At 34.3% G+C, this 27103-nt stretch overlaps 4 protein-coding genes across 4 annotated transcripts; 2 read left to right on the forward strand and 2 right to left on the reverse strand.

Moving 5' to 3' along the window:
- Window positions 1-324: 324 nt before the first annotated feature.
- Window positions 325-5063, reverse strand: LOC130649440 (ribonuclease H2 subunit C-like). Its single transcript, XM_057455715.1, has 5 exons — window positions 4931-5063; window positions 4670-4741; window positions 3914-3957; window positions 2612-2731; window positions 325-875 (listed from the first exon to the last, which is right to left on the reverse strand). The coding sequence occupies exons 1-5, from the start codon at window positions 5061-5063 to the stop codon at window positions 810-812; spliced, it is 435 nt and encodes a 144-aa protein (XP_057311698.1). The 3' UTR covers window positions 325-809.
- Window positions 5064-12514: 7451 nt separating this feature from the next.
- Window positions 12515-14213, forward strand: LOC130649433 (actin, non-muscle 6.2). The gene is made up of 3 exons (XM_057455710.1): window positions 12515-12872; window positions 12962-13072; window positions 13191-14213. The coding sequence occupies exons 1-3, from the start codon at window positions 12618-12620 to the stop codon at window positions 13953-13955; spliced, it is 1131 nt and encodes a 376-aa protein (XP_057311693.1). The 5' UTR covers window positions 12515-12617; the 3' UTR covers window positions 13956-14213.
- A 3782-nt stretch (window positions 14214-17995) lies between these two features.
- On the forward strand, window positions 17996-19477 carry LOC130649434 (actin, non-muscle 6.2). The gene is made up of 3 exons (XM_057455711.1): window positions 17996-18308; window positions 18398-18508; window positions 18629-19477. Exons 1-3 carry the CDS (start codon window positions 18054-18056, stop codon window positions 19391-19393), a joined length of 1131 nt encoding a protein of 376 aa, XP_057311694.1. The 5' UTR covers window positions 17996-18053; the 3' UTR covers window positions 19394-19477.
- Window positions 19478-20281: 804 nt separating this feature from the next.
- LOC130649292 (dynein axonemal light chain 4-like) lies at window positions 20282-24686 on the reverse strand. Its single transcript, XM_057455547.1, has 4 exons — window positions 24609-24686; window positions 23179-23278; window positions 21564-21647; window positions 20282-20518 (listed from the first exon to the last, which is right to left on the reverse strand). Exons 2-4 carry the CDS (start codon window positions 23254-23256, stop codon window positions 20354-20356), a joined length of 327 nt encoding a protein of 108 aa, XP_057311530.1. The 5' UTR covers window positions 23257-23278; window positions 24609-24686; the 3' UTR covers window positions 20282-20353.
- Between the last annotated feature and the right edge of the window lie 2417 nt (window positions 24687-27103).

Consider the following 27103-nt stretch of genomic DNA (forward strand, 5'->3'; position numbering starts at 1 on the left):
ACGCAAAAAGCATCTAGATTCCGTGCTTTACTAGTTTTGGTAGCAAAAAGACGGGCAAGATCGGAGAGGTAATTTTCCTGCGAATAAGAGGTGAGATCATCCTCATCATCATCTTCGTAAGAGTTCCTTTACCTAATGATATGTTAAACCGTCTGACACTATGATATAAAAGCGCGCTCGTACATATTTTATTTAGACCTTATATGAGTTACTTTGATCATCAGAATGTCTGTTATGTTCTCTACACATGCATCTTTCGATATGCCAAAAAAGGTTTATCTAGCTAAACTCACTTTCACAGAAACCCATCAAGGTATATAAAGGTTTATTGGTGTTTATACAACCTCGTCCCCAGGGCTCTTATATCTTTCCTGACATCGAGACTGCAATACCGTCCCGATTATAGAAAAGAGACAACAGGCGCTGGGAACGAGGTTAGCGTTTCTATTCTTATAAATCCACCTAACAATACAATCCATAAAACTTGACGCAGGATTATTATTCAAAATTTCAGGGCATTCGCGGTTTTTCTCAAAAATTTGCAAATAACAAATTCCGTAAAATAGGGTGAAAATAAATGCTGTGAAACTTTGTCTTGAACCTCGAAATTTTATTTTGCAAATATAATTTCCGTTATTCATAAACAGCTTCTGTGATATTCTACATTTTTTTTATCGTGTGATATTATTAAAAAGTACGTCAATTATTATTTAAAAGTATTCCATTTCGGGGAAATTAAATTTTGCTGTATCCACGAAATACATTCCTGCTAAATATATGAAACTATCGCTTGTCAACTCAGCATTACATCATCTCTCCACCGGCGTTGATTCCATACTACCCTCGCCCTCGTTCGCCGTGATTGGTTCGTGTATCTACAAGCATAAATAAGCTCAATAAAAAAATCTTTAAAAACGCAATAAATGACTACCTAAAAATCAAAACTTTTTATAATCACCTTTCTCTTTTAGTTACAGTAGCCAAAAGACTAAGTCTTGTATCAGGCCAATAAAGTTTTTCTTAAGAAGATTTTTACCATTTTTAAGAAAACAAACAAACAAGAAGATCGCAAATATCAAATCAAATTTTCCAGGTGATTCTCAAGGTAAACTTATTTGACTACAAATCTTGACAGTTTCCCCACTTTTTAGAGTTAACTGCCGGTGAATTAAACCTTTAAGGGACTAAGGAAAAAGTTCGACATAACGAATGTTCGAGTTAAACAAACCTCCCGTTAAGTCTAATTTAGTCTAAAATGTGATTATAGTTAGATTTAAAGCGATATTTCAAGAGATGGGGCAACAATTACCGGGGAAAGGTGCAATATTGGCAACGAATAAAACATACAAGTGTCTTGTGAATTTTCCTTGACAGACGACATTATTTATCTATCCGAAGTTCGAACTAACCGGCGTTGTTTATAAAAAAATATTTATGAAAGTTCAAGCAACCCAAGAAAATCATTTGAGATAATGAAAGTTCGAGTTACCAGGAGCTAACTGTACTTATTATGGCCCGGTAGAAATATTCTAACAAATCACGATTACAAATAACTCGGGAAAAAAGATATCACATTGAAACCTTAACAATAGTTAACCGGGTAAACCTAAAATCGCTGACATATCCTTACATATTAAAAGACAGTAATAATTTCTAATAATGACTTTTTGGGGGGATTTTACCAATATTTTAATTGGTAAGGGTTCAATGTTTTAGCAAAACCTTATTTATTGCAAGGGCAGCACAACAACAATAGCGGCGCAGCATGTTTTTTCTTCTTGTCCTGATCAGAAAAATTTATAAGAAAAGTAACAAAAAGTACACACAATTCTTCAATAAACGTCCTCTTCAGCGAATGCATGTCAAACGATTGACAAAAAGAAAATACTGAAATATGAACTACATGTTTTTGTTATAAGCATAACGCTTATAAATATATTCAGACAGAGATAGGGGAACTTTTTAAACATATACTAAGCATATTGCTCAGTCTTTGCCAATCACGATGACGTGCTTTGTTATCGGCATTTTAATTGTTCTTCTAAGCCGTAATTAACACCACTACACCGTCTTAGCTTGGTCTGGTGCAATTATACCTTTAGTCTTCAGCTGTTTCTGTTAAAGTTAAAAATAGGACCATTTCATGTTATCCATGTAGCTAGTTCACAAGGCAATATTTAAGTTTTTAATTTGTTTCTGCAATAAGCATAACGAAGGATACTCTAAGCTTCATTGTGTTTTTACAAAGCATATCGAAACCTGGTTTCGAATTTTCACTGGCTTATATAAAAAAACATGTACTTATAACGAAAGTCCTAAATCTTTATATATAACCAGGCGTTCACATATTTATTACAAACTACCTTATTCAAACCATTTACACCGATGCATATATGAAAAGAAACTTTTAAATTCCCCTAATACACCAGGCAAAATGATTCCACCACTAACAAATTACAAGTGCGTCATGTACAGTGCCCATACCGATTATAACTTCAACGCACACGGTTTAAATTACATCAAAGAAACAACCTTTCTTAAAAAAAGCAGCCTGCATTAGCCTGCAGGAACAGAATTTTTGTAATCATTAATTCTGAAGAAAAAAACACACCACGTGAGCAAGATCTAACCAATGAAACGCTTTCATCATGGCGTCGTCTCTCGAAGGCGGTATTTCAAGATTCCAGTATGTAAATTTATCAAAAGATTTGTCCACTTGTATAGTTCTCTCCTAAAACAAAAATATTCATGGTAAAATCTTGATTTCGATCCAAGCAAAAATGAAATAATTCCCAGGAACGTTTCAAAAAATCACTCTTAATAACCTAAAAATTTTTTAGTCAATCGCAACGGTTTATTCTTGCAAAAAATATCCAACTTTTTTCAAAAAAGTAAAAGTTTATTCCCAAGAAAATAAAAATCAAAATAAATTCTCTCACACTTTTGTTAAAACACATCACTTTAGCCACAAGAACAGTTTAAGTTTACGTGCTAAAATCGGTCATATCGGGTTGGTTTTTCAGACCATTTCCGGCCCTTGTAACTATACATATCCATAATAACTCTGAAACAAAAACACCATCATTGTTTTTCCTTACTTAAAAGCCTGTCTCTGCTAGCGTCTATTTTGCCAAAGTTATTACACTATGGTGGTCTACCAGGGAATTGGCTCCGGAAGTGAAGACTTAGAACAGGACCCATAATTATTTCCGTTTTTTACATCCTTATGTTACGTTCTCTTACGAGATTGATATTCCTCGGAAAAGACATCATCCTTCATCAAATAGTTTATTCCCGAGTAAATATAAAATTCTTAAATCCGAAAAAGATTGAACCACAAAAGTTAATTCTAAAATGTTCGCAGTGATGTTAACATGGCGAAATTTTCTTCCCTTAAATTAGGCTGTAATAAACAGTCTAATTTAAAAAAAGCCTGGCACTTAGTTTTGGTCAAGGGAGACTTTTGCCTACTACATTCGGATGCCAAACCTTAATAAACTTCTGGTTTCAAACAAATACCTAGGTAAAAAAATGTAAAAATATACCCAAAAATACCAGTGTTAAACATTCACTGATTTCAGAAGTTGATAATTTAAAGATATTCAAACACAACGACCAAACTTTAAAATTTAAAGGTCATTTAGACTGATTTAAAGGTATTTACCGTCTGCAAAAAACGTCCACCAGAGTAAATCTAGATATGTTATTGTACACTCTTTCTTACATAAACAATCACAAATTTAAACCTGGCAAAAATTGCCTGAAGTATAAATATAATACATGAAATTAAAAAGTTATCTATAAATGACTAAACAATTCTCGGAGCTATTTTTTTTTTTACGTATTTTTGGAACTTTTGATCTGGATGAATTGGATTGTATTGCGCAGACTTAAAAAATAATAGTTCTCTAACCTGATAGTCTGAAAACGTTTCACCCTTCTCTTTTACAACAACACCTAAAAAGATTCTTCAATTATATTTATTTCGCTGTCTTTCTAATTTATTTTGATGACAGATAAAATCACGCCCCCACCCCCCTCTCCCCACCCCTCTCTGTCTTCTCCCTCCGCCCTCTCTCTAAAAATAAAATTCTTGTAGATCATAGTTAAACAGCTTTTTTACTTATTTTGCAACTAATTTTATAAGGATGTTTTTAGGAGAATTTAGATGGATTTTGTTAGAATTCTGTTAGAACCACAATATCAAGGATGTGAAAGGAATTGAACACAGAAGACAAGTTGGATTGATCAGATTTCATTTCCACACATTTCATGAATGCAGGATTTAATTTATGTTTGGAATTTTCACAAAATATGATTAAAATTTTAGGATTTTCAAGGGTTACCTAGGAAGATTTAATTTTTCAGAAGTGATCTAGTTAAAAATTCGATATTTTATCACTCTGCTGATTCAGTAGAAAAAAGTCTACAAAAGTCTACATTTTCTCCAAATTCTCAATATTTTTTCTTCAATTTCTAAAGTGTTTTCCAATTACATACTGTATAGGGACGTACAATACTGACTGAAACATGATATCACTGGCAAAATAAACAAGGTACAAGTTTGCATCAGTATAACAAGTTTGGGGTAATTTTTAAGTTTGGGGTAATTTTCTAAAGGTAATTTTCACTAAGGTAGCCATTGTTACTACAGTAAAGTCATATATACCTTGATAGCCATTTGGAAGTGATATAACTTTTCCTGTAAGCAATCTACCACGAAATGTAGCGCTCTTTTGATCTAAAAGTCAGAAATATATAAACTTATATATATATATGCTGGATTTACAAAAAACAACACTAATTTTTTGCTTGCTTATTGTCATTCAACATAAATAAATTGACATTAATTAATAGTTCTAACATAGATTTATCTACGAGGAGTCTTCACAGCCTGACTTCATTAATGAGAATAATTTGCAAAATATACCTGTTTCAGCTATGTTAGATTCCAAAAAATATTTTGAAACATTTGCTTTGTCGTCATGATCTATTTCACATGGCATCAAATGCAGATTACTTTGTTTGATATCTTTTTTACATTTCAAGTTGATTATTGACATCTATAATGAGTGGTTATGTGAATTCATATTATTGCACGAGGGTTATTTACACATTTTTATTATAAACGATGGTTTTTTACACATTTTCTTATTATAAACGGAATATTTAATTCAAATATAGAAAAAATAATAAAAAATAATACACGATTTTTTTTAAAGTATTTATAAACATCTGTAGGCCTAATTTTAGTCATTTTTTAAGCACATGCTTAGCATTATATTAAGCCAAAGAAAATTTTGTGAAGTTTTTCTTTTTATTCTTTATGTTTGAATTAACCAGTATGTAGTGAGATTTAAATCGTAATTACTGATGCTTAAAATTGAAATGCAATTTTTTTCAAATAAGCATATTTGAGCTTAATCATGTGTTTTTCATAAGCATATTTCAATAAATCTTTTCGCCATTAAGCATAACCTAAGCATATTTTGAGCATGAAAAAGTACTTTTTGTAAGAGAGAGATATTTATTTAACAGTAGTTATACAGATGTCAAGTGATCCTACTGTTGGGAGACCGCCATTATTAGCTAAAAGCTATGATAAAAATAGTGACCACCCGTCGGTACAAAAATAATACAAGGAGATGATGATTTTGCATCTCTACAACACAAAAAAACAAAAAACAAATCAAAAATCATGTGTACAATGTGAAAAAAAATTTAGTCAAGTACTTTTTGAGCTCAGAACAACTGAGGGTGGTGAATAGGCTATCAGAAGAGGAAAGTTAAAGGATATTCCATGAAGAGATGCACTGGTACCGTATCGAATCAGAACCAAAAGCTTTTATATGCTGCAAGGGAATGTTTATAAGGCCAAGGGTGGACCCACGGACCCACCTACTATAAGTATGAGTGAGGTCAACCTTAGAAGGGCCTCTGGGAGGTTTTTGTGGTACGGATTGTGAAGAAATAATACATTTTTAAGGTGTACCATATCAGAGAATTTTAGTATGTCAAGACTGTTGAAGAGAGAGCGTCATTGGAGGGTATAAATACGATTAATGAGAGAGCTAATAGGCTGACCCCAGATTTCAGTGCAGTATTGAATATAACTGCTGAAGATTGGGTAGTAAGCAGATATGAGTATACTGCGGGGAACATAATGCTGAAGCATAGAGAGTGCTCTATTTGCCCTTTTGAGTTTTATTGCAGCAGCACAGATCTGATATTTCCAACAACGCCAAGAGATTTAATAGCGTCACTAAGGAAAATTCTTTTGCTGTTCATTTTGATCCTAAAGTCATAGTTTACTTGTTTAAGTTTGTGCCTAAACAAGATATCTTCAGTTTTACTTGCATTTAAGGAAATTTTGTTGGCATTGAGCCATTGCGTCAAGAGCTTGAGATCAATGTTGATTCTCTTTGAAAGTGACTTTACTGACTTGTTGAAGCATATCAGATTAGTGTCATCAGCAAAGTGGACAAGAGAGGACTTCATAGCATGATGCAGATCATTTATGTAGATAAGGAATAGAAGAGGACCAAGCACAGAACCTTGAGGGACACCATAACGGACAGAATTATATCCATTTATTGATACAAATTGTTGGTTATTTGAAATATACGATCGCAACAAATTAAGTGGTTTGCCGCTGATGCCGTAATGGAAAAGTTTTTTAAGGAGAATTTCACAATCAACAGTGTCGAAAGCCTTCTGAAGGTCAATACAAACACCACAGACAAAATTATCAGGATCTATGATGCATCCATTAATTGTTTACAGATATTTTGAAGGGTCTGTGCATTGGAGTTTTTTTCCTGAAACCAAACTGTTGCGTAAAGATAATTTTATGCCGAGTTAGAAACTGATATACACGTTTGTATATTAGCTTCTCAAAAATTTTATCAATGTTAGATAATAGAGAAATAGGGCGATAATTGGTGCAATTTGTTTTGGGACCTTTTTTATGAACAGGTATCACCTTCGCAATTTTATGCTGGGATGGAAAGACACCAGTTGAAAAAGAAAGATTGATGAGAATAGATAATGGCTTGGCAATTTCAGTTCTGAGAAAAGATAATATTAAATTTAGAATGCTAAAAGGACCAGTAGATTTATTTAAGTTTAGGGGAGAGATTCAAGAGATTATTTCGATTTCATCAACAGGAGATAAGAAAAAGGAGAAAGGATTACGTTCACGAAGAAAATCTGAGAAGTGCTTTGATGAATAAGGTATTTTGGCCTGTATTTTGTCGGCAATAGGTGAAAAATAGTTATTAACAGTGTTAGATATGGTAGTTGGGTGAGAAATAAGTTCACTGTTTACTTCAAGACAAGTGGGAGAGGATGAGTTGTTAGATTTAGAAGATATGATAGAGTTGATGCCTTTCCATACCTTTTGTATGTTTTGTAGGTTATCACAAAAATATTGTGACAGATATTTATTTTTACTCCACCTGCACAGGGATTCAATTTGATTGCGATATAGTTTATATTGCTTATGGAGAGCAGATTTAACTATAGGATTTTTCGCCTTAATAAATGATCATAATAATACCAGATCAGCATCCTTAAGCCTCATTTTGAACTTTCAATTGTTTATAAAAAAAAAACATTTTTGTGAAGTTTACTGATCTATCTCTAGAACTTAAAATGCTAAAAAAGTGAATATGTCAATCATGTGTATTAGTGAACAGCTTAGGGGACAAAACAATATTTCTCTTTTGGACAATTGCTTTGATTCAGTTTAGAAACTCCTCCTGTTTGGTAATTATTGCAGTTGTTTGCTAAAAATTTAAGCACTTGTAATCAGGAGCAATGGGATTAATGGCTTTAAAAACTAACATGGCATTGTTTTTGATGAGTAAATTATTACCTCTCTTTTCCAAGAAAGATACGAACACATTCTAATCATTTTCACTTGGGTGGCACAAGCCCATGCCGAGGAGCAGCAGTTGAAACATGAAACAAGTGCATTAATTAAAAGGTTTTTGGCGTGAGGTGTTAAACAAGATGCAATTGTTCTAATTTTAAAATATTTAATAATGATTTTTCTATTTACATGTCATTAATGTGCTCTTCCCATTGCATTTTTTGGTCAAATATTACCCAAAGATATTTAACCTTTTTGCTCCTGTTCAAAGAAATACCCATATAATTGATAGTTTTGTTCTCAACTTTTTTTAACTGGCTGTGGTTACCAAAAAAGATTGTTTTAGTTTTGTCCGTATTAATAGCCATTTTGTTATTACTCAGCCAGAGGTCAACTTGCGAAATTTCTAACTCAACCTGCGAGACAAGGGAACCAAAGCTTATATGATGAAATAATTATTGTATCATATGCATACGGACGGTAGTAATTTGAATTGATGACAGATTTCAAGTAAGAATGGAGGAGGATAATTGGGTAAGAAAGTGTAGAGACTTGATAGTTCCTGGGGCAAAGCCCAGAGGCAGACCGAGAAAGACTTGGCAGGAGGTTATAAGGACAGACTTGATACAGAGGAAGTTGAGTTTAGATCTAACACAGTCTAGATCAGATTGGAAGAGGGTCATTAATATACCCCGTCCAACCCATGCTAGCATGGAAAACGGACGTTAAGCCGAGAATGATGATGATGATGATGATAATTATACAAAAGAAAAGGCAGGGGCCCAACACAGATCCCAGCTGCACCCCTAAAGCGTCTTCACAAAGCAGATCTGATCTTGTGTTGTTTAGAACAGTTCGCTGCAATTGGCCCGTTAAGTAGGGCTTAAATCAGTCAAAGGCAGCATTTAGTAGGACTCAAACCAGTAAAGGCAGCATCTGTGATGTCAAAATTTTATGATCAACAGTGTCAAAAGATTTTTTAAGATCAATGAGCACAGCACAGGTTTGTTTGAGCTAAGAATAAAATCAGAGACATCAACTACTGCAGCTTCTCAAACTTTTTCAAACTTGGACTGTCTGTCATTTAGGTTGTGCTCAGAAATAAAATGAGAAGTTTGTCCATGCACTAACTTTTCAAAAATTTTCATAGAAAATGGCAATATTGAGATACACCGTTAATTTGTAGGATCTGTTTATTGCTACTTGTAAAAATAGGCGAGACCCTTTAGCATTTAGGTACATAACCATTAAATAAAGATTTGCTAAAAAGACTTGATAAATACATAAAACTGACGAACCTGCTTTTATCAGTCACGAACCAATTTCATCCAATCCTGTAGCTTTATTAAGTTTTAGTGAACTAATTATTTTTCGACACTTTTGGTCCCAATAGGAGCCCATTGAAAAATGTGTCTGCTAACTGGATTAATATTGTGCCAGAAGAATATTTTAAGGCACCAACAAAAAAATTAATTAAATGTGTTTAAAATTTCTTTAAGGTGAGATGTTTCTGTAGCATCGTTTTAGACTACTCGTTTTATGGAGGTAGCATTGCATGACTTATCAGGAAGCAGTATTTTCAAGATTTCCACAGATGTTTTGGCTGTTTTGAAAGTCCTGGAAAAAGTCATTATAATTCTCGTTTTTGAGTCGATTTTTGAGTCCTATTATCTTGTTTCTTTTTTGTTTAAAGGCTTAAGCCTCTGATGCTTTCCGTTTCAAGAAGTCTCTTTTTTGGCCTTATGAATTTTTCGATCACATAAACTAAATTGTGATCACTGATGCCTAAATCCATGACACCAGTTTTAGAAATACAAGAACTGTTAGAAAGGAAAGAGCATATCTTAAAACCATGTTACAGTTAAAATCTCCCAAGATAAAAACTTCAAGATTTTAAAACATTGTTGAAAATGAATAGACATGTTTTCAGTACTTTGCAAATCACTACCTCTAGGTGGCTTGTAAGCCCAGGATTTTGATCTCTAAACATTTTGATCTCATTTTTTTTTAATTAAATCTCAATAGGTTCAACGAAAAAATTGAGTCAGAAATATGCTCACAATTTTTTAAATTTTTTTTTTTCTAGTTCTGCTCTCAGGCCTTCCACCGTCAGTTGAGCAAAATAATACAGGAAATTAAGGACAGAAAATGGTTTAAAAAATGGACAATACAGGACAAAATTTTACAAAAATACAGAATTTAGTGTGAAAATAAAGGACATTTTTGAAAATTCCGAGAAATAAATGCAAAAATGTCCTAAAATTTAAGTAACGTAAGTGACAAACCCACCTACAAGTTTTTTACTATGTTCGTAATAAAATGTCAACAAAAGATTAAAAGACTTTGAAAACTTCTTTATGTTGATGACAAAACAATTACATCATAAATACACATTGAACACATTGGTATCCAAAAAAGTCTAAAAGTCTAGTCTAAAATATATCATATAATTAAATAAAATTCAGCACAAATAGAAATTTCAGATCCACTTAATTTGTAATTTGTATAATATTTATCAATCATTTTAACTAGGTTAGAACAAGAAACAGGGAAATGTTATATTAAGTGCAGATTTTCAGAAATAGGACATACAGGACGATTAATCAAAATGCAGGACAATACAGGACACTTTTGCCAAATACAGGAAATACAGGACGTGTGGAAGGCCTCTGCTTTTATGAATGATATTTGAGTTACTGGAGCATCAAAATACTAATAAAAAAAACATCTAAAAGCGTTTTCAAGCATTTTCTTATCCATAATGGTGGAATTCTAAAAAATTTCTAATATCAGTTTTGGTTTTTTTAAAAAATATGGATGGAATACTATGATATTACAGAATTTTAGAGACATTGGGTGTTCATACATACAATTATGCTATGCTGAAAACAGAGGATTTTGTTAATATTGAGAAATGGCCAGAATGGGAAAAATTTCTAAAGGTCATATCCCGGGAGCCACTCGAGGTAGGCAGTTGAAAATTTCAGAATTTCCATATCTTGATATAAACTTGTGGTGAAAATTACAAAAAAATCTGTGATGGTCGACATGGAAGCATTGGTTTAGTTGGCATGGAATGACCCACATACGTTAATTGGTTTAGTTTTTTTCAGGTACACTTCCACCCATAGTGATTCAACATTTTTAAAGTATAGTTGTTTCAAAAGGTGGCTATCAAAGTTTTCATTAGCAAAAAACACAAAAACCTACCTTTTGTGTATTTCGATCATTCCTATAACAAACATAGCCATCAATTTTAACGTCATTGTCAGTGCCTTCACTGACAATGACAATGACGTTAAAATTTTAATTTTACCTTTACAAATATAGAATACATCAATTTTTGTTAAATGTAGCAAAAGTATGTTATTTGAACGGACCCTTTATTTTATTTATTTTTTTTTGACAAAATCTTAGGCTTGTGTTCTTATAAAATTATCTTTATAAAACAAAAAGCATGTATGTAAATCGTTATCTTGTTTTTATCCTACTAAAGTAAAGGCAAAAAAATAGGACAAAGTTGTGATCTGAAGTGATGTTTAACAGACTAGAGTATTTTTTTACATGGTGTAATAGATATCAAAAAAAGATTACCCCAGTCTCTAAGGCTTCTTCTCACAGGGACATCAATGACAAAGAAAACTCCCAAAACAATAAGCTAAGGTTTCGTAATGTCTGCTCTGCTTATTAACTACTTATATGATTATCATTTGTGACACTGTTAATAGATCGGAAATTCTGGGATATAGAAGGGGCTACCAAGTGTTTTGGTTTATTTTCCTTTTTTGGTTGCATGCTAGGTCCACATAACATTATAGAATGTGTAACTATAGGTGTGACAATGACATCTTACGGAAATGAGAGGCTAGCTAGCTATTATATAATTTATTATTAGGAGGCTTAACATGTAAATATGGACCACAAACTATTTATTGCAGAAAAATAGAGATAGTGTTGACCTATAAAGCTATCTAGCTATTTTATCTTCACGAAAGTAAAGTGGTAAACTAGCTAGCAGTACATTAGCAGTTTCCCGCTCGAATACTTTGTTTACGTTTTTCAGGACACAAGCCAGCGGTTTTGTCGATGGGAGATTAAACTTATGATAATCGTCACAAAATATACACCACAAAAAACAAATTATAATTTTGTTTGGGTAGTTTAACAAAAATTATTTCATCTCCTACGTCAGATTGCCCCAGGTTCCAATATTTAACTTTGAAAACTCTAAAAAACACATAAAGTCTCCATAAACGACCCCCGGTCAATAAAATATTTTAGGTCATCAATTCAAAAATTATAGAGCAAGACAGATATGGAATACTACATGAACCCAATCGAATAGGACTGTTATTAATACGATTATATTCTTACATTGGAAATATAAATTATATAAAAAACAACATCGAATTAAGACCTATTTTTACCGAAAGATTTAAACTATTCTCCTAACTTCAGTAAAGTATAAACGTTTCTTTCCATTTTATCTATTACGCTTTTGCACGAGGCGTCCTTTTCGGTACCATGTTTGGGCAAATTTCAAACAGGATTGATATCGTAACATATTTTTTCTTCCTTATAAGGTATTTGTTATAAAGAAAGCGGGTGCGTAAGCAGAAAGGGGTGTGTGCATCATATTAAAGCTACGACCCATGTATTTCTAATCACTTCGACTTCATAAGAGCTCGAGTAAACGTTTGTGTTACCTTTTTTGTAGTGTGTACAAAACTAAATTATTTACAAAATGGCCGATGATGATGTTGCTGCTTTAGTTGTCGACAATGGATCTGGTATGTGCAAAGCTGGGTTTGCTGGAGATGATGCTCCAAGAGCTGTCTTTCCCTCAATCGTCGGACGTCCCCGTCATCAGGGAGTCATGGTTGGTATGGGACAAAAAGATTCTTACGTCGGAGATGAAGCCCAAAGCAAACGTGGTATTCTCACCTTGAAATACCCAATCGAACACGGAATCGTCACCAACTGGGATGATATGGAAAAGGTAAATATTTCCAGCATCTTATATTTCTGCCACAACCCTATGTTTTGTATAAACAAATGGCAATAGCAATTTATTAACACCTATTTTAGATCTGGCATCACACTTTCTACAATGAACTCCGTGTAGCCCCTGAAGAACATCCAGTTCTCCTTACCGAAGCTCCATTGAACCCAAAAGCCAACAGAGAAAAAATGACACAGGTAGGAAACCATTTCATGATTTTTTCTTTTTGGGGTTTCTAACAGGTGTTTACATAGGATAGATTTAGTGCTTTTTTTTGTGCCAACAGAAATGTAAATACAATTCTGACGTTTTTAGATTATGTTTGAAACCTTCAACTCACCTGCTATGTATGTTGCCATCCAAGCTGTCTTATCCTTGTACGCTTCTGGTCGTACCACTGGTATTGTCCTCGATTCTGGTGATGGTGTCTCCCACACTGTCCCAATCTATGAAGGTTACGCCCTTCCCCATGCCATCATCCGTTTGGATTTGGCTGGACGTGATTTAACCGACTACATGATGAAAATCTTAACCGAACGTGGTTACTCATTTACCACCACTGCCGAACGTGAAATCGTTCGTGACATCAAAGAAAAACTCGCTTACGTCGCTTTGGACTTTGAACAAGAAATGCAAACCGCTGCCAGCAGCTCAAGCTTGGAAAAATCATACGAATTGCCTGATGGACAAGTCATCACCATTGGCAACGAACGATTCAGATGCCCAGAAACTCTCTTCCAACCATCCTTCATTGGTATGGAATCTGCTGGTATCCACGAGACCACTTACAACTCCATCATGAAATGTGACGTGGACATCCGTAAAGATTTGTACGCCAACACTGTCTTATCTGGTGGTACGACTATGTTCCCTGGTATTGCTGATCGTATGCAAAAAGAAATCTCTGCTCTTGCACCACCAACCATGAAAATAAAGATCATTGCTCCACCAGAGCGAAAATACTCTGTATGGATTGGAGGATCCATCTTGGCTTCTCTGTCCACCTTCCAACAGATGTGGATCTCCAAGCAAGAATACGACGAATCTGGTCCATCCATCGTCCACAGAAAATGCTTTTAAGTTTTTTCTAAATTTAGAACTTTTTGAATAAGGTCATGGGAACTCTAATTCTTAAAATTTACCAACTTATTTTCCCATTGTCAGGTAAAACTTTTTTGCCGAAATTTTTCGAAGAGTCTTCCTAATCAGTTGCAAAAAATAAAATAACAAAGTAACTTATTTTCGTTTCGTTATTTTGTAAGTAGGATGTTTTACCTGTAAAAAGATATTTGTATAAAACACGCTACGAAGGTATACACAAAGAGAAATTATAGAAAATGTCTTCTCTTCTTTCACGCCCAAGATTCCCGAATTTTTGGCAAATGGCATAGAAATATTTTGCAAAGAACATGCTAAGAATTACATTAAATGATTCATTGTTGTTAGGATTTCTGATGTCGCCTTTCATATTTTTGGTGTGAGTGGAATTGTTCTCTTTTAAAAATATCTTATTTTCGCGATAAGGAATGTGGAATCCAAACAATTTCAGATGGACACAGACAAATTGTATTTACTATACTCTCGGTAACCGGAACAGGATTCCGACCCTGCACTAGTCAACACCAAATTTCCCTATTTATCTACCCCACTGTTCTCAGGTTTTTTAGCTTTCGTAAAGGCTAAATTTTTAGGAACGAGACCGCATGTAAAGATAGTACATGTTTTTTCTTTTGTAAGCATAACGTTTATAAGCATATTTAGGCTCAGGGTTAGTAAAAAATAGCCCTTGTTTTGCTGCAACAGTTACAAAAGGGAAACTTTGTTTTGGTTATTGGGTTTGGAACAGTAACGGAAATAAGCATATTCCTAGCATAATTTGAGCATCTTTTGTAATTAATGAAGCATACCCGAGCCTGATTTTAAAAATTCATGTGCTAATAAAAAAAAACGTTTAAATAAACAACGGTGCAAAAACAATTTAGATAAAATTAAGACGTCGTGTGCAGTCTCACACCGTAAATAGCTACGAGTATTGAAGAAGAGGCAGAAAATTTAGAAACTTAATTTTAATACATTTTGTAACAAGAAGCCCTGGGGGCTCTAAGAACTTCCGCTCGGTACCAAAATATTTGATGAAAACCTGCTAATTCGTTGTGTTATTGTACTAAACATTCGAGGAGGTTTGGTACATGAACATCTGAAGATAAAGCACACAAGTGACATTATATCTTACAACAAACGCAAACAAAACGAAACGTGTCATAATAAACTTACATTTTAAAATAAATTGCTAACAAAAAATACAGCCTATCATTCATGGTTGAAAGTCTTGCGATTGAAACGTTTATGGTCTTAAACGGCATTTAGTTGACAAAAAATCAAAATTTTGCTGTGACCATCATTTTCAGCATACTTTTTTTATTAACTGTGCCAATTTTAATTCAATTCAGTATTGAAGAAGAGGCAGAAAATTTAGAAACTTAATTTTAATACATTTTGTAACAAGAAGCCCTGGGGGCTCTAAGAACTTCCGCTCGGTACCAAAATATTTGATGAAAACCTGCTAATTCGTTGTGTTATTGTACTAAACATTCGAGGAGGTTTGGTACATGAACCTCTGAAGATAAAGCACACTTGCTAACAAAAAATACAGCCTATCATTCATGGTTGAAAGTCTTGCGATTGAAACGTTTATGGTCTTAAACGGCATTTAGTTGACAAAAAATCAAAATTTTGCTGTGACCATCATTTTCAGCATACTTTTTTTATTAACTGTGCCAATTTTTGTCGAAAATAAAGCAGTTTTAATTTTTGGTTAAATTTTGGCCTAAAATGACATTTAGGTGACAAAAATTCAAACTTTAGTACCATCATCATTTTCAGCATACTTTATTTGTTAACTGTGCCAGATTTAGCCGAAAATGAAGTGGTTTTAATTTTTGGATCAATTTTGACCTAAAATGGCATTTAGGTGACAAAAATCAAAATTTCGATGTCACCATTATGTTCAGCATCCTTTTTTTGTTAACTTTGGCAATTTTTGTTGAAAATGAAGTAGTTTTAATTTTTGAACCAATCTTGTCTTAAAATGACATTTAAGGTGGCAAAAAAACAAAATTATTATGTCACCATTATGTTCAGCATACTTTTTTTGTTAACTGTGCCAAATTTTGTCGAAAACAAATACTAATTTTGTCCTGAAACGTCATATGGATGAGTTCCCAGTAGTTAGGGAGCTTGGGTACGAAGTTTACATCTGTGACGGAGGAATGTGTAATCCCAGGGTCGATTTTTTCTCAAAAAATGCTCCAAAAGAAAAAAACGACGGTTTTAAAGAATTTCCTACGCATTCGGGCGCGGAAATTCAATTACGATTATGATATTACGTTAGTCACATCTAACGTATGAACTACGTGAAAATGGATGGCTGAAATACAGTATCGCTTGAAACTTCAACGAACGAACTACTTGTTAAAATAATTTTATACTGGTTATAGCGTCATTTTGTTAACATCTGCGCCCAAATTGAAGTTGCTCAAGTACTGAGAACACAAAATAGAGTGCGCGAAAGTTGAAAAAATAGAAAACGGTAAACCAAATACTTCTAAAAGTATATGCAAAGGTTCGGCAGGCATTTTTTCTCCAAATAGACAAACATTTTTAATTCTGACATTGATAATTTATAACGTAAGGGGTTATATTTTTTTTGGTTTTACGTCTCTGATATCGACGTAATGCATCCCTACGAAGTAAATCTGCAACAAACGCAAGCCGTATTCCATGGATGTATTCACGCTACATGCTACAGAGAAAGATTCACGCTTGATCAACCTAGTTCCCAGGACTTTTTGCTTCTCATAGGTGCTGCACTTTCTGATAGTTCTAACGCCGCCACGTTAAAAGGTGCTGGGGCCAAGCTTGACGCTTGATTAGAAGAACAATTTATAACTATTTAGTTTATGCTCACCTAAATTAAGCTAATTTCAGTATAACTCGCGTAGAATTGGTTTACCTACCGAGTGCAGCAAAGGAACTTGGTAAAATAAAGATACAGAAAACAAAGATAAATTTTGACACGATCTACTTTACTGTCTCCTAAAGATCCCCTTAGATCCCCTAGGTCTCAGTTTGCCGCTTAACATTAACTTCCGTTTCAAAATAATCTGTTACTCTTACGCTAAATAATAAAATCCTCTGTACCTAAAAATAAGTGCTAAAATAGCGTCCAACATGGTTATGTAATCATACTGTCATTGCTGGTAATCTTTCTTAACTTTGTACGAGTTAGAAATCTGGCATTTAAGAAAACAAGGAAATGTCGAGAATATTAAGGTCAGCAACAAAAAGGTACAAAACGGATCCACAAAGTCTTAGTTCTCTTCTCAGGAATATGTAGTCAGTTCTGAAAACAACTTTTTAAGTGTGCTTGAAATTGATTCTATTATAAAAAGGCGACGAGAAGCATCTTTTAGTGGGAAATGCTATGCGATGAGCCAATGGGACGAATAAAAGCGATGGCCTTTATCTTTTAAAGGCGACGAATAAAAGCGATGACATTTATCTCTTTAGGGCGATGAGCAATGGCAAAATTAAAAAAATTAATTAAATTCGCAAAAGATTCGTATTGTAAAAACCAAAACATTCATCCTCTATAATTTTAGAAGTTATGATACGACGCCTATATCACTAAATACTGAAAAAGATGGCTGCAAACAGAAGAAATACATAATGTTTCTCTATTTTGCTTTGACGGATTATTAACATTAATAATTATCCGGTATGAAAACCAACTACCTTTTATTCAAATATTGGAGATCATTTCCAGTACCCAACAAGAAATGACAGCGAACATTTCTTCTTCCTTATATGGACTTCTTCGTCCCACAAAACACACATTTTGTCGAAATAAGTTCATGCACGCTTAAAGTTTGTTGTAATAAGGCTTCATTTGTTGTTATTACTCTCCCGTGTATAGAAAGAGACGTAATTTAAAAACAAAGGATTTCCTTCGAGGACAATAACATGACTCAAAGGAGTCTTCTGAGAAAGCAATAATAATAGTGATTTGTTATTCCAACCATAAAAGTTCACGATTGGTTTGCTATAAAAAGAGAACGTAGATCGTAATTCACCAAGTTAGAGAAGACAACGCGAAGCTCTGAAAAAACAAATTTCAAAATGGCTGATGATGATGTCGCTGCTTTAGTTGTCGACAATGGATCTGGTATGTGCAAAGCTGGGTTTGCTGGAGATGATGCTCCAAGAGCTGTCTTTCCCTCAATCGTCGGACGTCCCCGTCATCAGGGAGTCATGGTTGGTATGGGACAAAAAGATTCTTACGTCGGAGATGAAGCCCAAAGCAAACGTGGTATCCTCACCTTGAAATACCCAATCGAACACGGAATCGTCACCAACTGGGATGATATGGAAAAGGTAAAGATTTTCAGCATCTTATATTTCTGCCACAACCCTATATTTTGTATCAACAAATGGCAATAGCAATTTATTAAAACCTATTTTAGATCTGGCATCACACTTTCTACAATGAACTCCGTGTAGCCCCCGAAGAACATCCAGTTCTCCTTACCGAAGCTCCATTGAATCCAAAAGCCAACAGAGAAAAAATGACACAGGTAGGAAACCATTTCATGATTTTTTTTTCTTTTGGGCTTTCTAACAGGTGTTTACATAGGATAGATTTAGTGCTTTTCTTTGTGCCAACAGGAATGTACATACAATTCTGACGTTTTTAGATTATGTTTGAAACATTCAACTCACCTGCTATGTATGTTGCCATCCAAGCTGTCTTATCCTTGTACGCTTCTGGTCGTACCACTGGTATTGTCCTCGATTCTGGTGATGGTGTCTCCCACACTGTCCCAATCTATGAAGGTTACGCCCTTCCCCATGCCATCATCCGTTTGGATTTGGCTGGACGTGATTTAACCGACTACATGATGAAAATCTTAACCGAACGTGGTTACTCATTTACCACCACTGCCGAACGTGAGATCGTTCGTGACATCAAAGAAAAACTCGCTTATGTCGCTTTGGACTTTGAACAAGAAATGCAAACCGCTGCCAGCAGCTCAAGCTTGGAAAAATCATACGAATTGCCTGATGGACAAGTCATCACCATTGGCAACGAACGATTCAGATGCCCAGAAACTCTCTTCCAACCATCCTTCATCGGTATGGAATCCGCTGGTATTCATGAGACCACTTACAACTCCATCATGAAATGTGACGTGGACATCCGTAAAGATTTGTACGCCAACACTGTCTTGTCTGGTGGTACGACTATGTTCCCTGGTATTGCTGATCGTATGCAAAAAGAAATCTCTGCTCTCGCACCACCAACCATGAAAATAAAGATCATTGCTCCACCAGAGCGAAAATACTCTGTATGGATTGGAGGATCCATCTTGGCTTCTCTCTCCACTTTCCAACAGATGTGGATCTCCAAACAGGAATACGACGAATCTGGTCCATCCATCGTCCACAGAAAATGTTTTTAACTTTCCGTCGTCCCACTTGGTATTACTGTAGTATTTTGTAAATAAGAATTTGTAAGATTCAATATATTTTGATGCTTAACTGCAGTGCGATTCGTTTTTATTCTTTTCTCGCCCCCTGGCCAGAACTATATATTCCTTTGAGCGTGTATGCTTATTGGTTGATTTTAATTTTTGGGGTTTGCTCTGGAGAAACTGTGTTTATTAGTGGATTTAAGTTTTGAGGATTTGCTCTGACATATTCGTTTGCGTAAGCTTTTGTTTCGTCGCACTATAAAAAGATTCGCATTAGGATCTCTAACGAAAAAGCTGAAGATGTTTATTAATACCTGTGGGGGCGAACGTTGGAATTTACAGAATTGTGGCATCGTCTATGAAAAAAATTTTCAGAGGACTTAGAAATGCTTTTTTTAAGAATATACTCTATAAGAATATTCAAGGTGAGAAATTAGACAAAAATTTAAAAATACGCCAAGAATATGCGCATCTTGAAATTTTGCGTGTATCCGATATGAAATTAACCCAGCAGGTTTCATTTAAAGTATTTCTTTCTACAAAATCTGTCTGTCAAATGAACCTTTTAAACAACGGCACTGAGGGGTGATTTTTACACCACTTTACGTTCTCACATCTTTTTAACCTTAAATATGCTAAGAATATACCGGGGTGACTTTTGCCCAAAATTTAGGAATATTTATGATAAAACGAAAAAGTACTATTCTTATAAAAAAGCCTGTGTCACATTGCGGGACAACCTCGATCCCAGGGCCTGTGGCTACAGGCCCTGGGATCGAGGTTGACTCCGGGAATTTTACGGTATTCAAATAAAGGACCGATAGGGGGAAACAACTCTGGTAAGATAAAATGACCCGTAGTTCAAAAGACTTAAAATAATTTAAAGAATATATTAGTATTATTAGGAAACTATTTATAAAAGATATAACCATTTATTTACATATATATTTAAGAACATTTCCATAAGGTGATAGCTGTCGAGCCACCAAAGTATAAATACATCAAATTTTTTACTTCGTGTGTTATTTCGAAACCATAGCCTTCGCCAACGACACAATGCCAGGACGAACCAAATTTTTTATCTAAACTTTCTTTGATCATTTTAGCAGCCGCCTATATTAGAAAAAAAATGCTACAACGGATATTGCAGTCTAAGGACAGATTATCATGTAAAAAAAACACGATTTTAAGCGTACTACTTTTCTCTTGTATTTAACTTTCGCGCTTTCCACAGATTTTGGCCTAATTTTGTACCCTTAAAATGACATTTAAGATACCATTTAGGAAAATTAATACCCGTAAAAATATAACGCTGATGCCAAAGTCACAACAAAGGATCATTAGATCATAAAAGTGTAGTGTTTTCATTGAGAGAAGGCTTTTTGTTGTCCACGAAATTATTACCCGAGAAATGTATTTTTATTCAGCCAACGATATTAGCTACCAGTAAATATTGGAACTATTTGAGTATTCTTGAAACTTTAAGTCACCAGCAAAGTATCGTATCATTGCAGAGCAGCGAGTAACTTTCAATAAATATATGCTAAAGAAGTTTTTTCATTTTTAAGGACTTAAGAGCAGTGATTATGGTCACTTCTCCATCATCAAATATTAACGCATAGCCATGTAGAGGTACAAATTAAAAACTGCTTTTTCGCGCTCTTTTTAAACAAACTTCGTTTTTTTTAAAAATAAATCCGCCATTTTTTTATATTATGTTCGGCCCTCCTTTCTTCTGACAATTGGTATCTCTCTAAAACTAAGAAAAACAAGTGGAAAATCGTTTTTTAAAGAAGTTGGACAACTTGGAATATATGTTATAAATAATTTTGAACATTTTTGCAGGAGTTTATTTTTGTAGATTATAGTGGCAATTTATAATCTTGTGAAACGTACTTTCCCGAAAGTTTATTTAGTATATACAAACAACGAAATTGTCGAATTGCAAAAATTCTTGCACTAAACTCTTTCAAAAGCTATGTTTTACCTATAATTCTCCCCAAACATATTTGCATTTAAACAGCTTGCAATAGTCCCTTCACGAAGGTCTCTTCTATTAAATTATTTCCCGCAAAAATTTGTCCTCTTATTAAAGTATGAATTTCATTCGTTTAAAAATTCCAAAACAAAACAAACAAAGTTCCAGACAACAAATTACCTCGTTATTTGTAGCAAACTTCTCACAAGCTGTCACGCACAATTCCATTGCTTCAACCCTCATCTCCTCGTTCATATCAGAATACTAAAAAAACACAGAGAAAGAAAATAGTTGGTAGTTGTCTTACTGTTTTTACAGGGCGGCGACAAAAGAGGATTTTAGGGAATTTTAAAGGAGATTTTGCACTGAATTTAGAGGATTTTGCATAAATAAAAATTTTTGAAAAAAAATAGAATTTTAGAGGATCAACATTTTTTAATTTTTTAGATTTTCTCTATCAATTTCGGATGTCAAGAACAAATATGTTTAGGAAAGTATTACTTTCAGGATAAATAATTAAATAACAATTGAAATAAAGCTTTTGATGAGGGATGAGGGACGTATTGCTAACATGAAGGGTAGAACTAGTGAAATTATTAAGCTATTATCAGTGTACCTGAAAAAATAGAGGAGTTAAGGAGAAGATTTGGTCACATTTTCAAATTTTTAGAGGATATTAGAGGACTTTAGAGGAGGTTTTTTAAAAAGCAGGACTTTAGAGGATTTTAGAGGAGGTATGGCCACCTTGTTTTATTAAAGCTTACCTTTCCTGAAAAATATGTCCGTTTTATACGAAAGAACTTTAAAAGTTGTTTATGATGATGTTTTTACCTTTCTGTTAAGAAATAGAAGCTAGTATGAATAATAATTAGGATAATTAAATATTATTATTCATATAAATAAATTAATATGTTTAAAATATTAAACTGGATAAGTAGACATTATTTACATCGCTACATACCTTAATAAACCCTTAAAACTGCACCTCATTTATGTCAAATACAGATGACGTCATGCATTAATTAGCATAATATAATTATCAAAACTTCAAATCTTCAAAAAAAAACTATGCTTGACTTTGACTTCATGCATTGTGAAAAGTGAAAGAAATTATACGCAATATATATCCAGGGCATTTATTACTGTATTTCATATATATAAATTGCTTTAGTACTAATAACTAGACAACATTTTTGTAAATTCTGGATTATGATTTAAGGTTAAGAATTTGGCATGCCTGTTTTAGTACAAAAACAAATAAATAGCTACATGAAAGAGTGGCCTGGAAACTAAGTTGGCATTGGGAATTTTTCATAATTACCTAAGGGAAATTAATATGATACCAAATAAGTGTTAGGAAGAGATTGCATGTTGATCACAAAAATATGAATGGGTAAAAATACTTTTTCATACACATCTACATTATAATGCCCGTATACGTCTGTCCGTCCGTCTGTCACGCAAAATGGTAGCTAAGCTGCGACGGGCAAACCAGTGGACTTTTCCATGGACTAACGACTAGTATAGATATAATTTTAGAATAAAAATAACACACCAAGGGGCTCATTGAAGGTTGAGGATTATTTTTTGGAAATTATTTTTAGGGTAGGACAAATTGGAAGGACTTAATATAGCATTTACGGCAAACAAGGTTACTAATTATTAAAAAATATTGCTTTTACATTCTGTTGGGGTAGCTTTCCCAAAAACATTGTTTTTTTTTTATTTTGAGTTAATGATGCTGAAAAAAGTTAATGGTCGTAAATAAAAAAAATGTTAGAATTAGGATGCTCACCCTTATTAATGGATAACTATGAAGTCGTTTATAATCATATCCTTCTGGTTGGGCACCTTCATCTTTCCCTTCAGTCATTTTACTATGTAATTCTCATTACCTAAAAATAATAAATTTTAGATAGCATTGCATAGGGTAGTAAAAGTTATATATTTACTAGTCCATGGCGTGTGGAAAAATCCATGGATTCGCTCGTCCTTTTTACACAGCATTGCGTGCGCCTCAGTACTTATACAATACAACTTTACGTGACAGACAGGCCACACGCCACACTTTGTGGCATGTGGCCTTGTGGTTATAAAGTTCGCTTCTCAATCACAAGGTCCGTGGTTCGGTCCACAGCGCGGACATGTTTAGCAAGTGTTTTCACCACAGCTAGTGTTTTCACCATGGGTCAACCCATGCCATGTAAGGGAAATTGGGTAGGCAATGCCGGTGTATACCTAATGTATATATTCAGAAAACAAGACCCACGTCCTTCACATGCTTTACGTAGGGTTACTGCCAACAACATACTAACTTTTATGCTGTGAGACATTTCTTCAGAAAATGAGAAATATTAATAATGGTCAAGCCTTATTTAAATTCACCCTGTTTACTTCCTTTTTTTAATACAGAAAACGAGTAAACAACTTAAATTGTGAAGATGTGTATTTTTCATCTTCCTTATAAAACTTTTCAGATTTTTTTGAGACTTGTAACGGTCATGATTTCACCCAAGTCTAGTTTAATGTTACAAAATTGGATGTTTTCATCAAAAAACGTGGTGATTACTTTTGTCTTCAATAAAAAGTGGTGAGATAGATAAAGCAAAATATATCAGATTTTAAACAGCACTGTGATTATCTTTAAACACTAAGGATAAGTTAAAAAATTATTGGTTATCAGCTATCAACTTTGACAATAAGTCTGATTAAATGTGTATGAGGTATTAGACGTTGTCACCCTCAAGTAGTCAGTTGTCGGTTATCCAACACTCCTGCTCATCTACATAAAATGTTGACATTTATTGACCACACCCAGTTTTCTCCTTATGACAAAGCCTTGTGGAAATGTATCATTCTTGTTGCCTTTTTGGGGTTTTTACGTGTTTTAGAATATGTTAGTCCCTTCAATTCCTTGTTTGACCCAGCCAGCAATCTGGCACCTTCTGATTTTACTTTTTCTCCTTGTGGCAAAGTTATATTTTTACATATTAAAGCATCCAAAACAGATCCCTTTAGGCAGGGAATCAAAATCCGCCTGGCCAACATTGGAGGAAAATTATGTTCCGTTAATGCTATTAGACAATACCTACTGTTTCAGGGTGGCACACATGGTCCTTTGTTCATCATTTCCAGTGGTGATTTTGTGACAAGAAAATATGTTTCAACCTTTTTAAGTATTAGCCTTAAAAACAATTTAGACCTGAATACACATAGATAATGTACCTGTAAGGAATTTGTACATATATTTAGGACAGGGTTCTATTTGTGCCCTGGTTGATGTTTGCGAAAACTGTTATCTTCACTCCCATATACGAACTTTTTTTTTTATTTCACTATAAATAATGTTCTTTAGAAAATTGTAAACATAAGCAATCTCATGTGGTAGGAATTAAGAATTTGGGGAAATTTGGGGATGCTGGGCTGCCTTCCTCAGCCTTCGTTTTGTAGTGTGTGCGTACTCATGAGATAAGGGCAATTTTACACGAATAGTTTTAAAAAGGAGAGAAATGAAACAATGAGAAGTTGTAAAAAAGAGAGATGAAGGAAAATACAAAAGTTGCAAAAAAGAGAGATAAAGGAAACAACAAAAGAGAGAAAGGAAACAAAAGAGAGAGAAAAGAAAACAACAAAGGACTGTTGTAAAAAAGAGAGAGAAAAGAAAACAACGAAGGACTGTTGTAAAAAAGAGAGAGAAAAGAAAACAACGAAGGACTGTTGTAAAAAAGAGAGAGAAAAGAAAACAACGAAGGACAGTTGTAAAAAAATGTGAGAAGGGAACAACAGGTAGTTGTTGAAAACAAATATGCTTTATGAGATTAGGATAGGTGTCACGGAGAGTGTTATTAAATTGGGTACACGCGCAGGAGAGTTTTGGTGTCATTTTGCTTGCCCAGCATCCTCACCCCTTTTCGCCAAATATCGCTTTATTTTAACATCACAAAGTTTTTAATTGATATACATTTGTCTTTTTAATATTGTTTTTCTGGAAACATTAGCAATTAATACCAAGGATAAGTTAAAAAATTATTGGTTATCAGCTATCAACTTTGACAATAAGTCTGATTAAATATGACACCATAGCTTAGTGGTTATAACTTTCGCACTTTGCGCTGTTGACTGGGGTACCATTACCCTTGACAGGGATTTAATATGGGTGAGTAAATGTTACCATAGCCATGAGTAACTCAAGCCATGTGAGGGAAATGAGGAGATGGCACACTGTGTGGGCTGTTGGATGTTGTGGAGAGTTGTATGGTAGAGTGTTAGACCCTAATTTTGGGTCTGCATGTCCGCATGAGCATTAAATACCCTAGGACACCCAATCTAATCCATGGCCCCTCCTGGAAATAATAGACAGGATATACCCATTGATATTTGTGAGGCTGGCTATGCACATCCTTCTATTTATCTAGCTAGCTACCTATCTATCTGGACATGATAATGTTGTTCTGTTGTTGTTTGGAGTAACCTGCCTCTCAAACTAGGCAGTAAATTACATTCTTTTTCATAGAACATGCGTTTTAACTCCATAAAATTAGCTTTTTCCTAATTAAAAGGATAACATTCTGTTACAAAATATAGTTTACAATTAAAATTAAAGAAAAAAGACATTTGACAAGTATTGCGGAAAAATGGCGCATGTTGCTACAACAAGTTTCGGATCGAATCCGTTGATAAAACACATTCTCGAGACGGATTCTCTATTACTATGAACCGGACAAACCAATTAACCCAACCTCGTCCCCAGGGTCTTGTGGTATCAAGATATATTCCCTTCTTCGGAAAAAGCATTGGAAGAAGTTCAATTCAACTCAACTTTAACATAAACGGAAAAGTTCAGTAACTTTCAAATTCCACTCATAAGAAAATGTCTTCTCGCGCACGGGCGGAGCAGAAAATTTCGTTTCTATCCGCTTCTGACGCAAAATAATGTAAGAAAGTGAAAATTTGGAACCAAAATAACGAGTTCGTAATATAATAATGCAAAAGACAGAAATGATAAATCCTAGTTGTTGTTTTATCTTTCCTGTAATTATTATGTGTTCGAGTTTGACGTTTCCCGTAACATGTCTGTTGAAATTAGATGTGCTGTCTTTTAGAGGTGCTGTTAGTCCACCCTCGTTTCCAGGGATTTTTGCTTTATAGATATGAGAAAACGACGTACTGTGTTTTCCACAATATTTCTTACATATCAAAAAGGCAGAAAAAGGAGCAAAGCGACTCCGTCCAAGGACTCTTATTCGCTTTTCTGACATCGAAAACAGCCCGACACCATAATTGCGAAAAAACCCTGGGTTTAAAGTTGTCATTGTTAGCACACAGTTCGCCCAAGTTATTTGCCTTTTGACGAGATTATTTACAAACGCAGTGGAACTTTAATTCAGTTGAAAAAACAAAAAGAAAACACAATTGTGATTCAGACCAAAGTTTTTGTATTTATGTTTTTTATCCGATTTGTGCCTGACCATGTTGTCCGACAAGGTGTTCCAGGTTTTTCTCGATTTCAAGGCCACCCAGTTTGGTCTTCCTATGTTTTTCGACGTCTAGGGCAATATGGGTAGATGTATTCCTGGCCATGTTGGTGAAAAAGGTTTAGATGAATACATTAACAGAAGATATAGTTTCTGAAAATTAATTATGCGATAAAAGTGTATTTTACTTTTCCCAATATGGAAAGTGTTGTTGCCGTTTTTCGGACCCCGGGCAACACAGGTCGG

This window comes from Hydractinia symbiolongicarpus, chromosome 7 (assembly GCF_029227915.1).
Source record: "Hydractinia symbiolongicarpus strain clone_291-10 chromosome 7, HSymV2.1, whole genome shotgun sequence".
NCBI lineage: Eukaryota > Metazoa > Cnidaria > Hydrozoa > Anthoathecata > Hydractiniidae > Hydractinia > Hydractinia symbiolongicarpus.

Bases quoted from the DNA above. Each gene is read 5' to 3' on its own strand.
- LOC130649440 (XM_057455715.1), bottom strand. From the start codon at position 5,063: ATGTCAATAATCAACTTGAAATGTAAAAAAGATATCAAACAAAGTAAT. The intron at 4,742-4,930 runs GTATATTTTGCA...TCTGACTTTTAG, and splicing joins ATCTAACATAGCTGAAACAG to ATCAAAAGAGCGCTACATTT. The intron at 3,958-4,669 runs GTATATATGACT...GAATCTTTTTAG, and splicing joins ACTTCCAAATGGCTATCAAG to GTGTTGTTGTAAAAGAGAAG.
- LOC130649433 (XM_057455710.1), top strand. From the start codon at position 12,618: ATGGCCGATGATGATGTTGCTGCTTTAGTTGTCGACAATGGATCTGGT. The intron at 12,873-12,961 runs GTAAATATTTCC...CACCTATTTTAG, and splicing joins ACTGGGATGATATGGAAAAG to ATCTGGCATCACACTTTCTA. The intron at 13,073-13,190 runs GTAGGAAACCAT...TGACGTTTTTAG, and splicing joins ACAGAGAAAAAATGACACAG to ATTATGTTTGAAACCTTCAA.
- LOC130649434 (XM_057455711.1), top strand. From the start codon at position 18,054: ATGGCTGATGATGATGTCGCTGCTTTAGTTGTCGACAATGGATCTGGT. The intron at 18,309-18,397 runs GTAAAGATTTTC...AACCTATTTTAG, and splicing joins ACTGGGATGATATGGAAAAG to ATCTGGCATCACACTTTCTA. The intron at 18,509-18,628 runs GTAGGAAACCAT...TGACGTTTTTAG, and splicing joins ACAGAGAAAAAATGACACAG to ATTATGTTTGAAACATTCAA.
- LOC130649292 (XM_057455547.1), bottom strand. From the start codon at position 23,256: ATGACTGAAGGGAAAGATGAAGGTGCCCAACCAGAAGGATATGATTAT. The intron at 21,648-23,178 runs GTGAGCATCCTA...GTGTTTTTTTAG, and splicing joins ATAGTTATCCATTAATAAGG to TATTCTGATATGAACGAGGA. The intron at 20,519-21,563 runs GTAATTTGTTGT...TTTCTAATATAG, and splicing joins AGTTTGCTACAAATAACGAG to GCGGCTGCTAAAATGATCAA.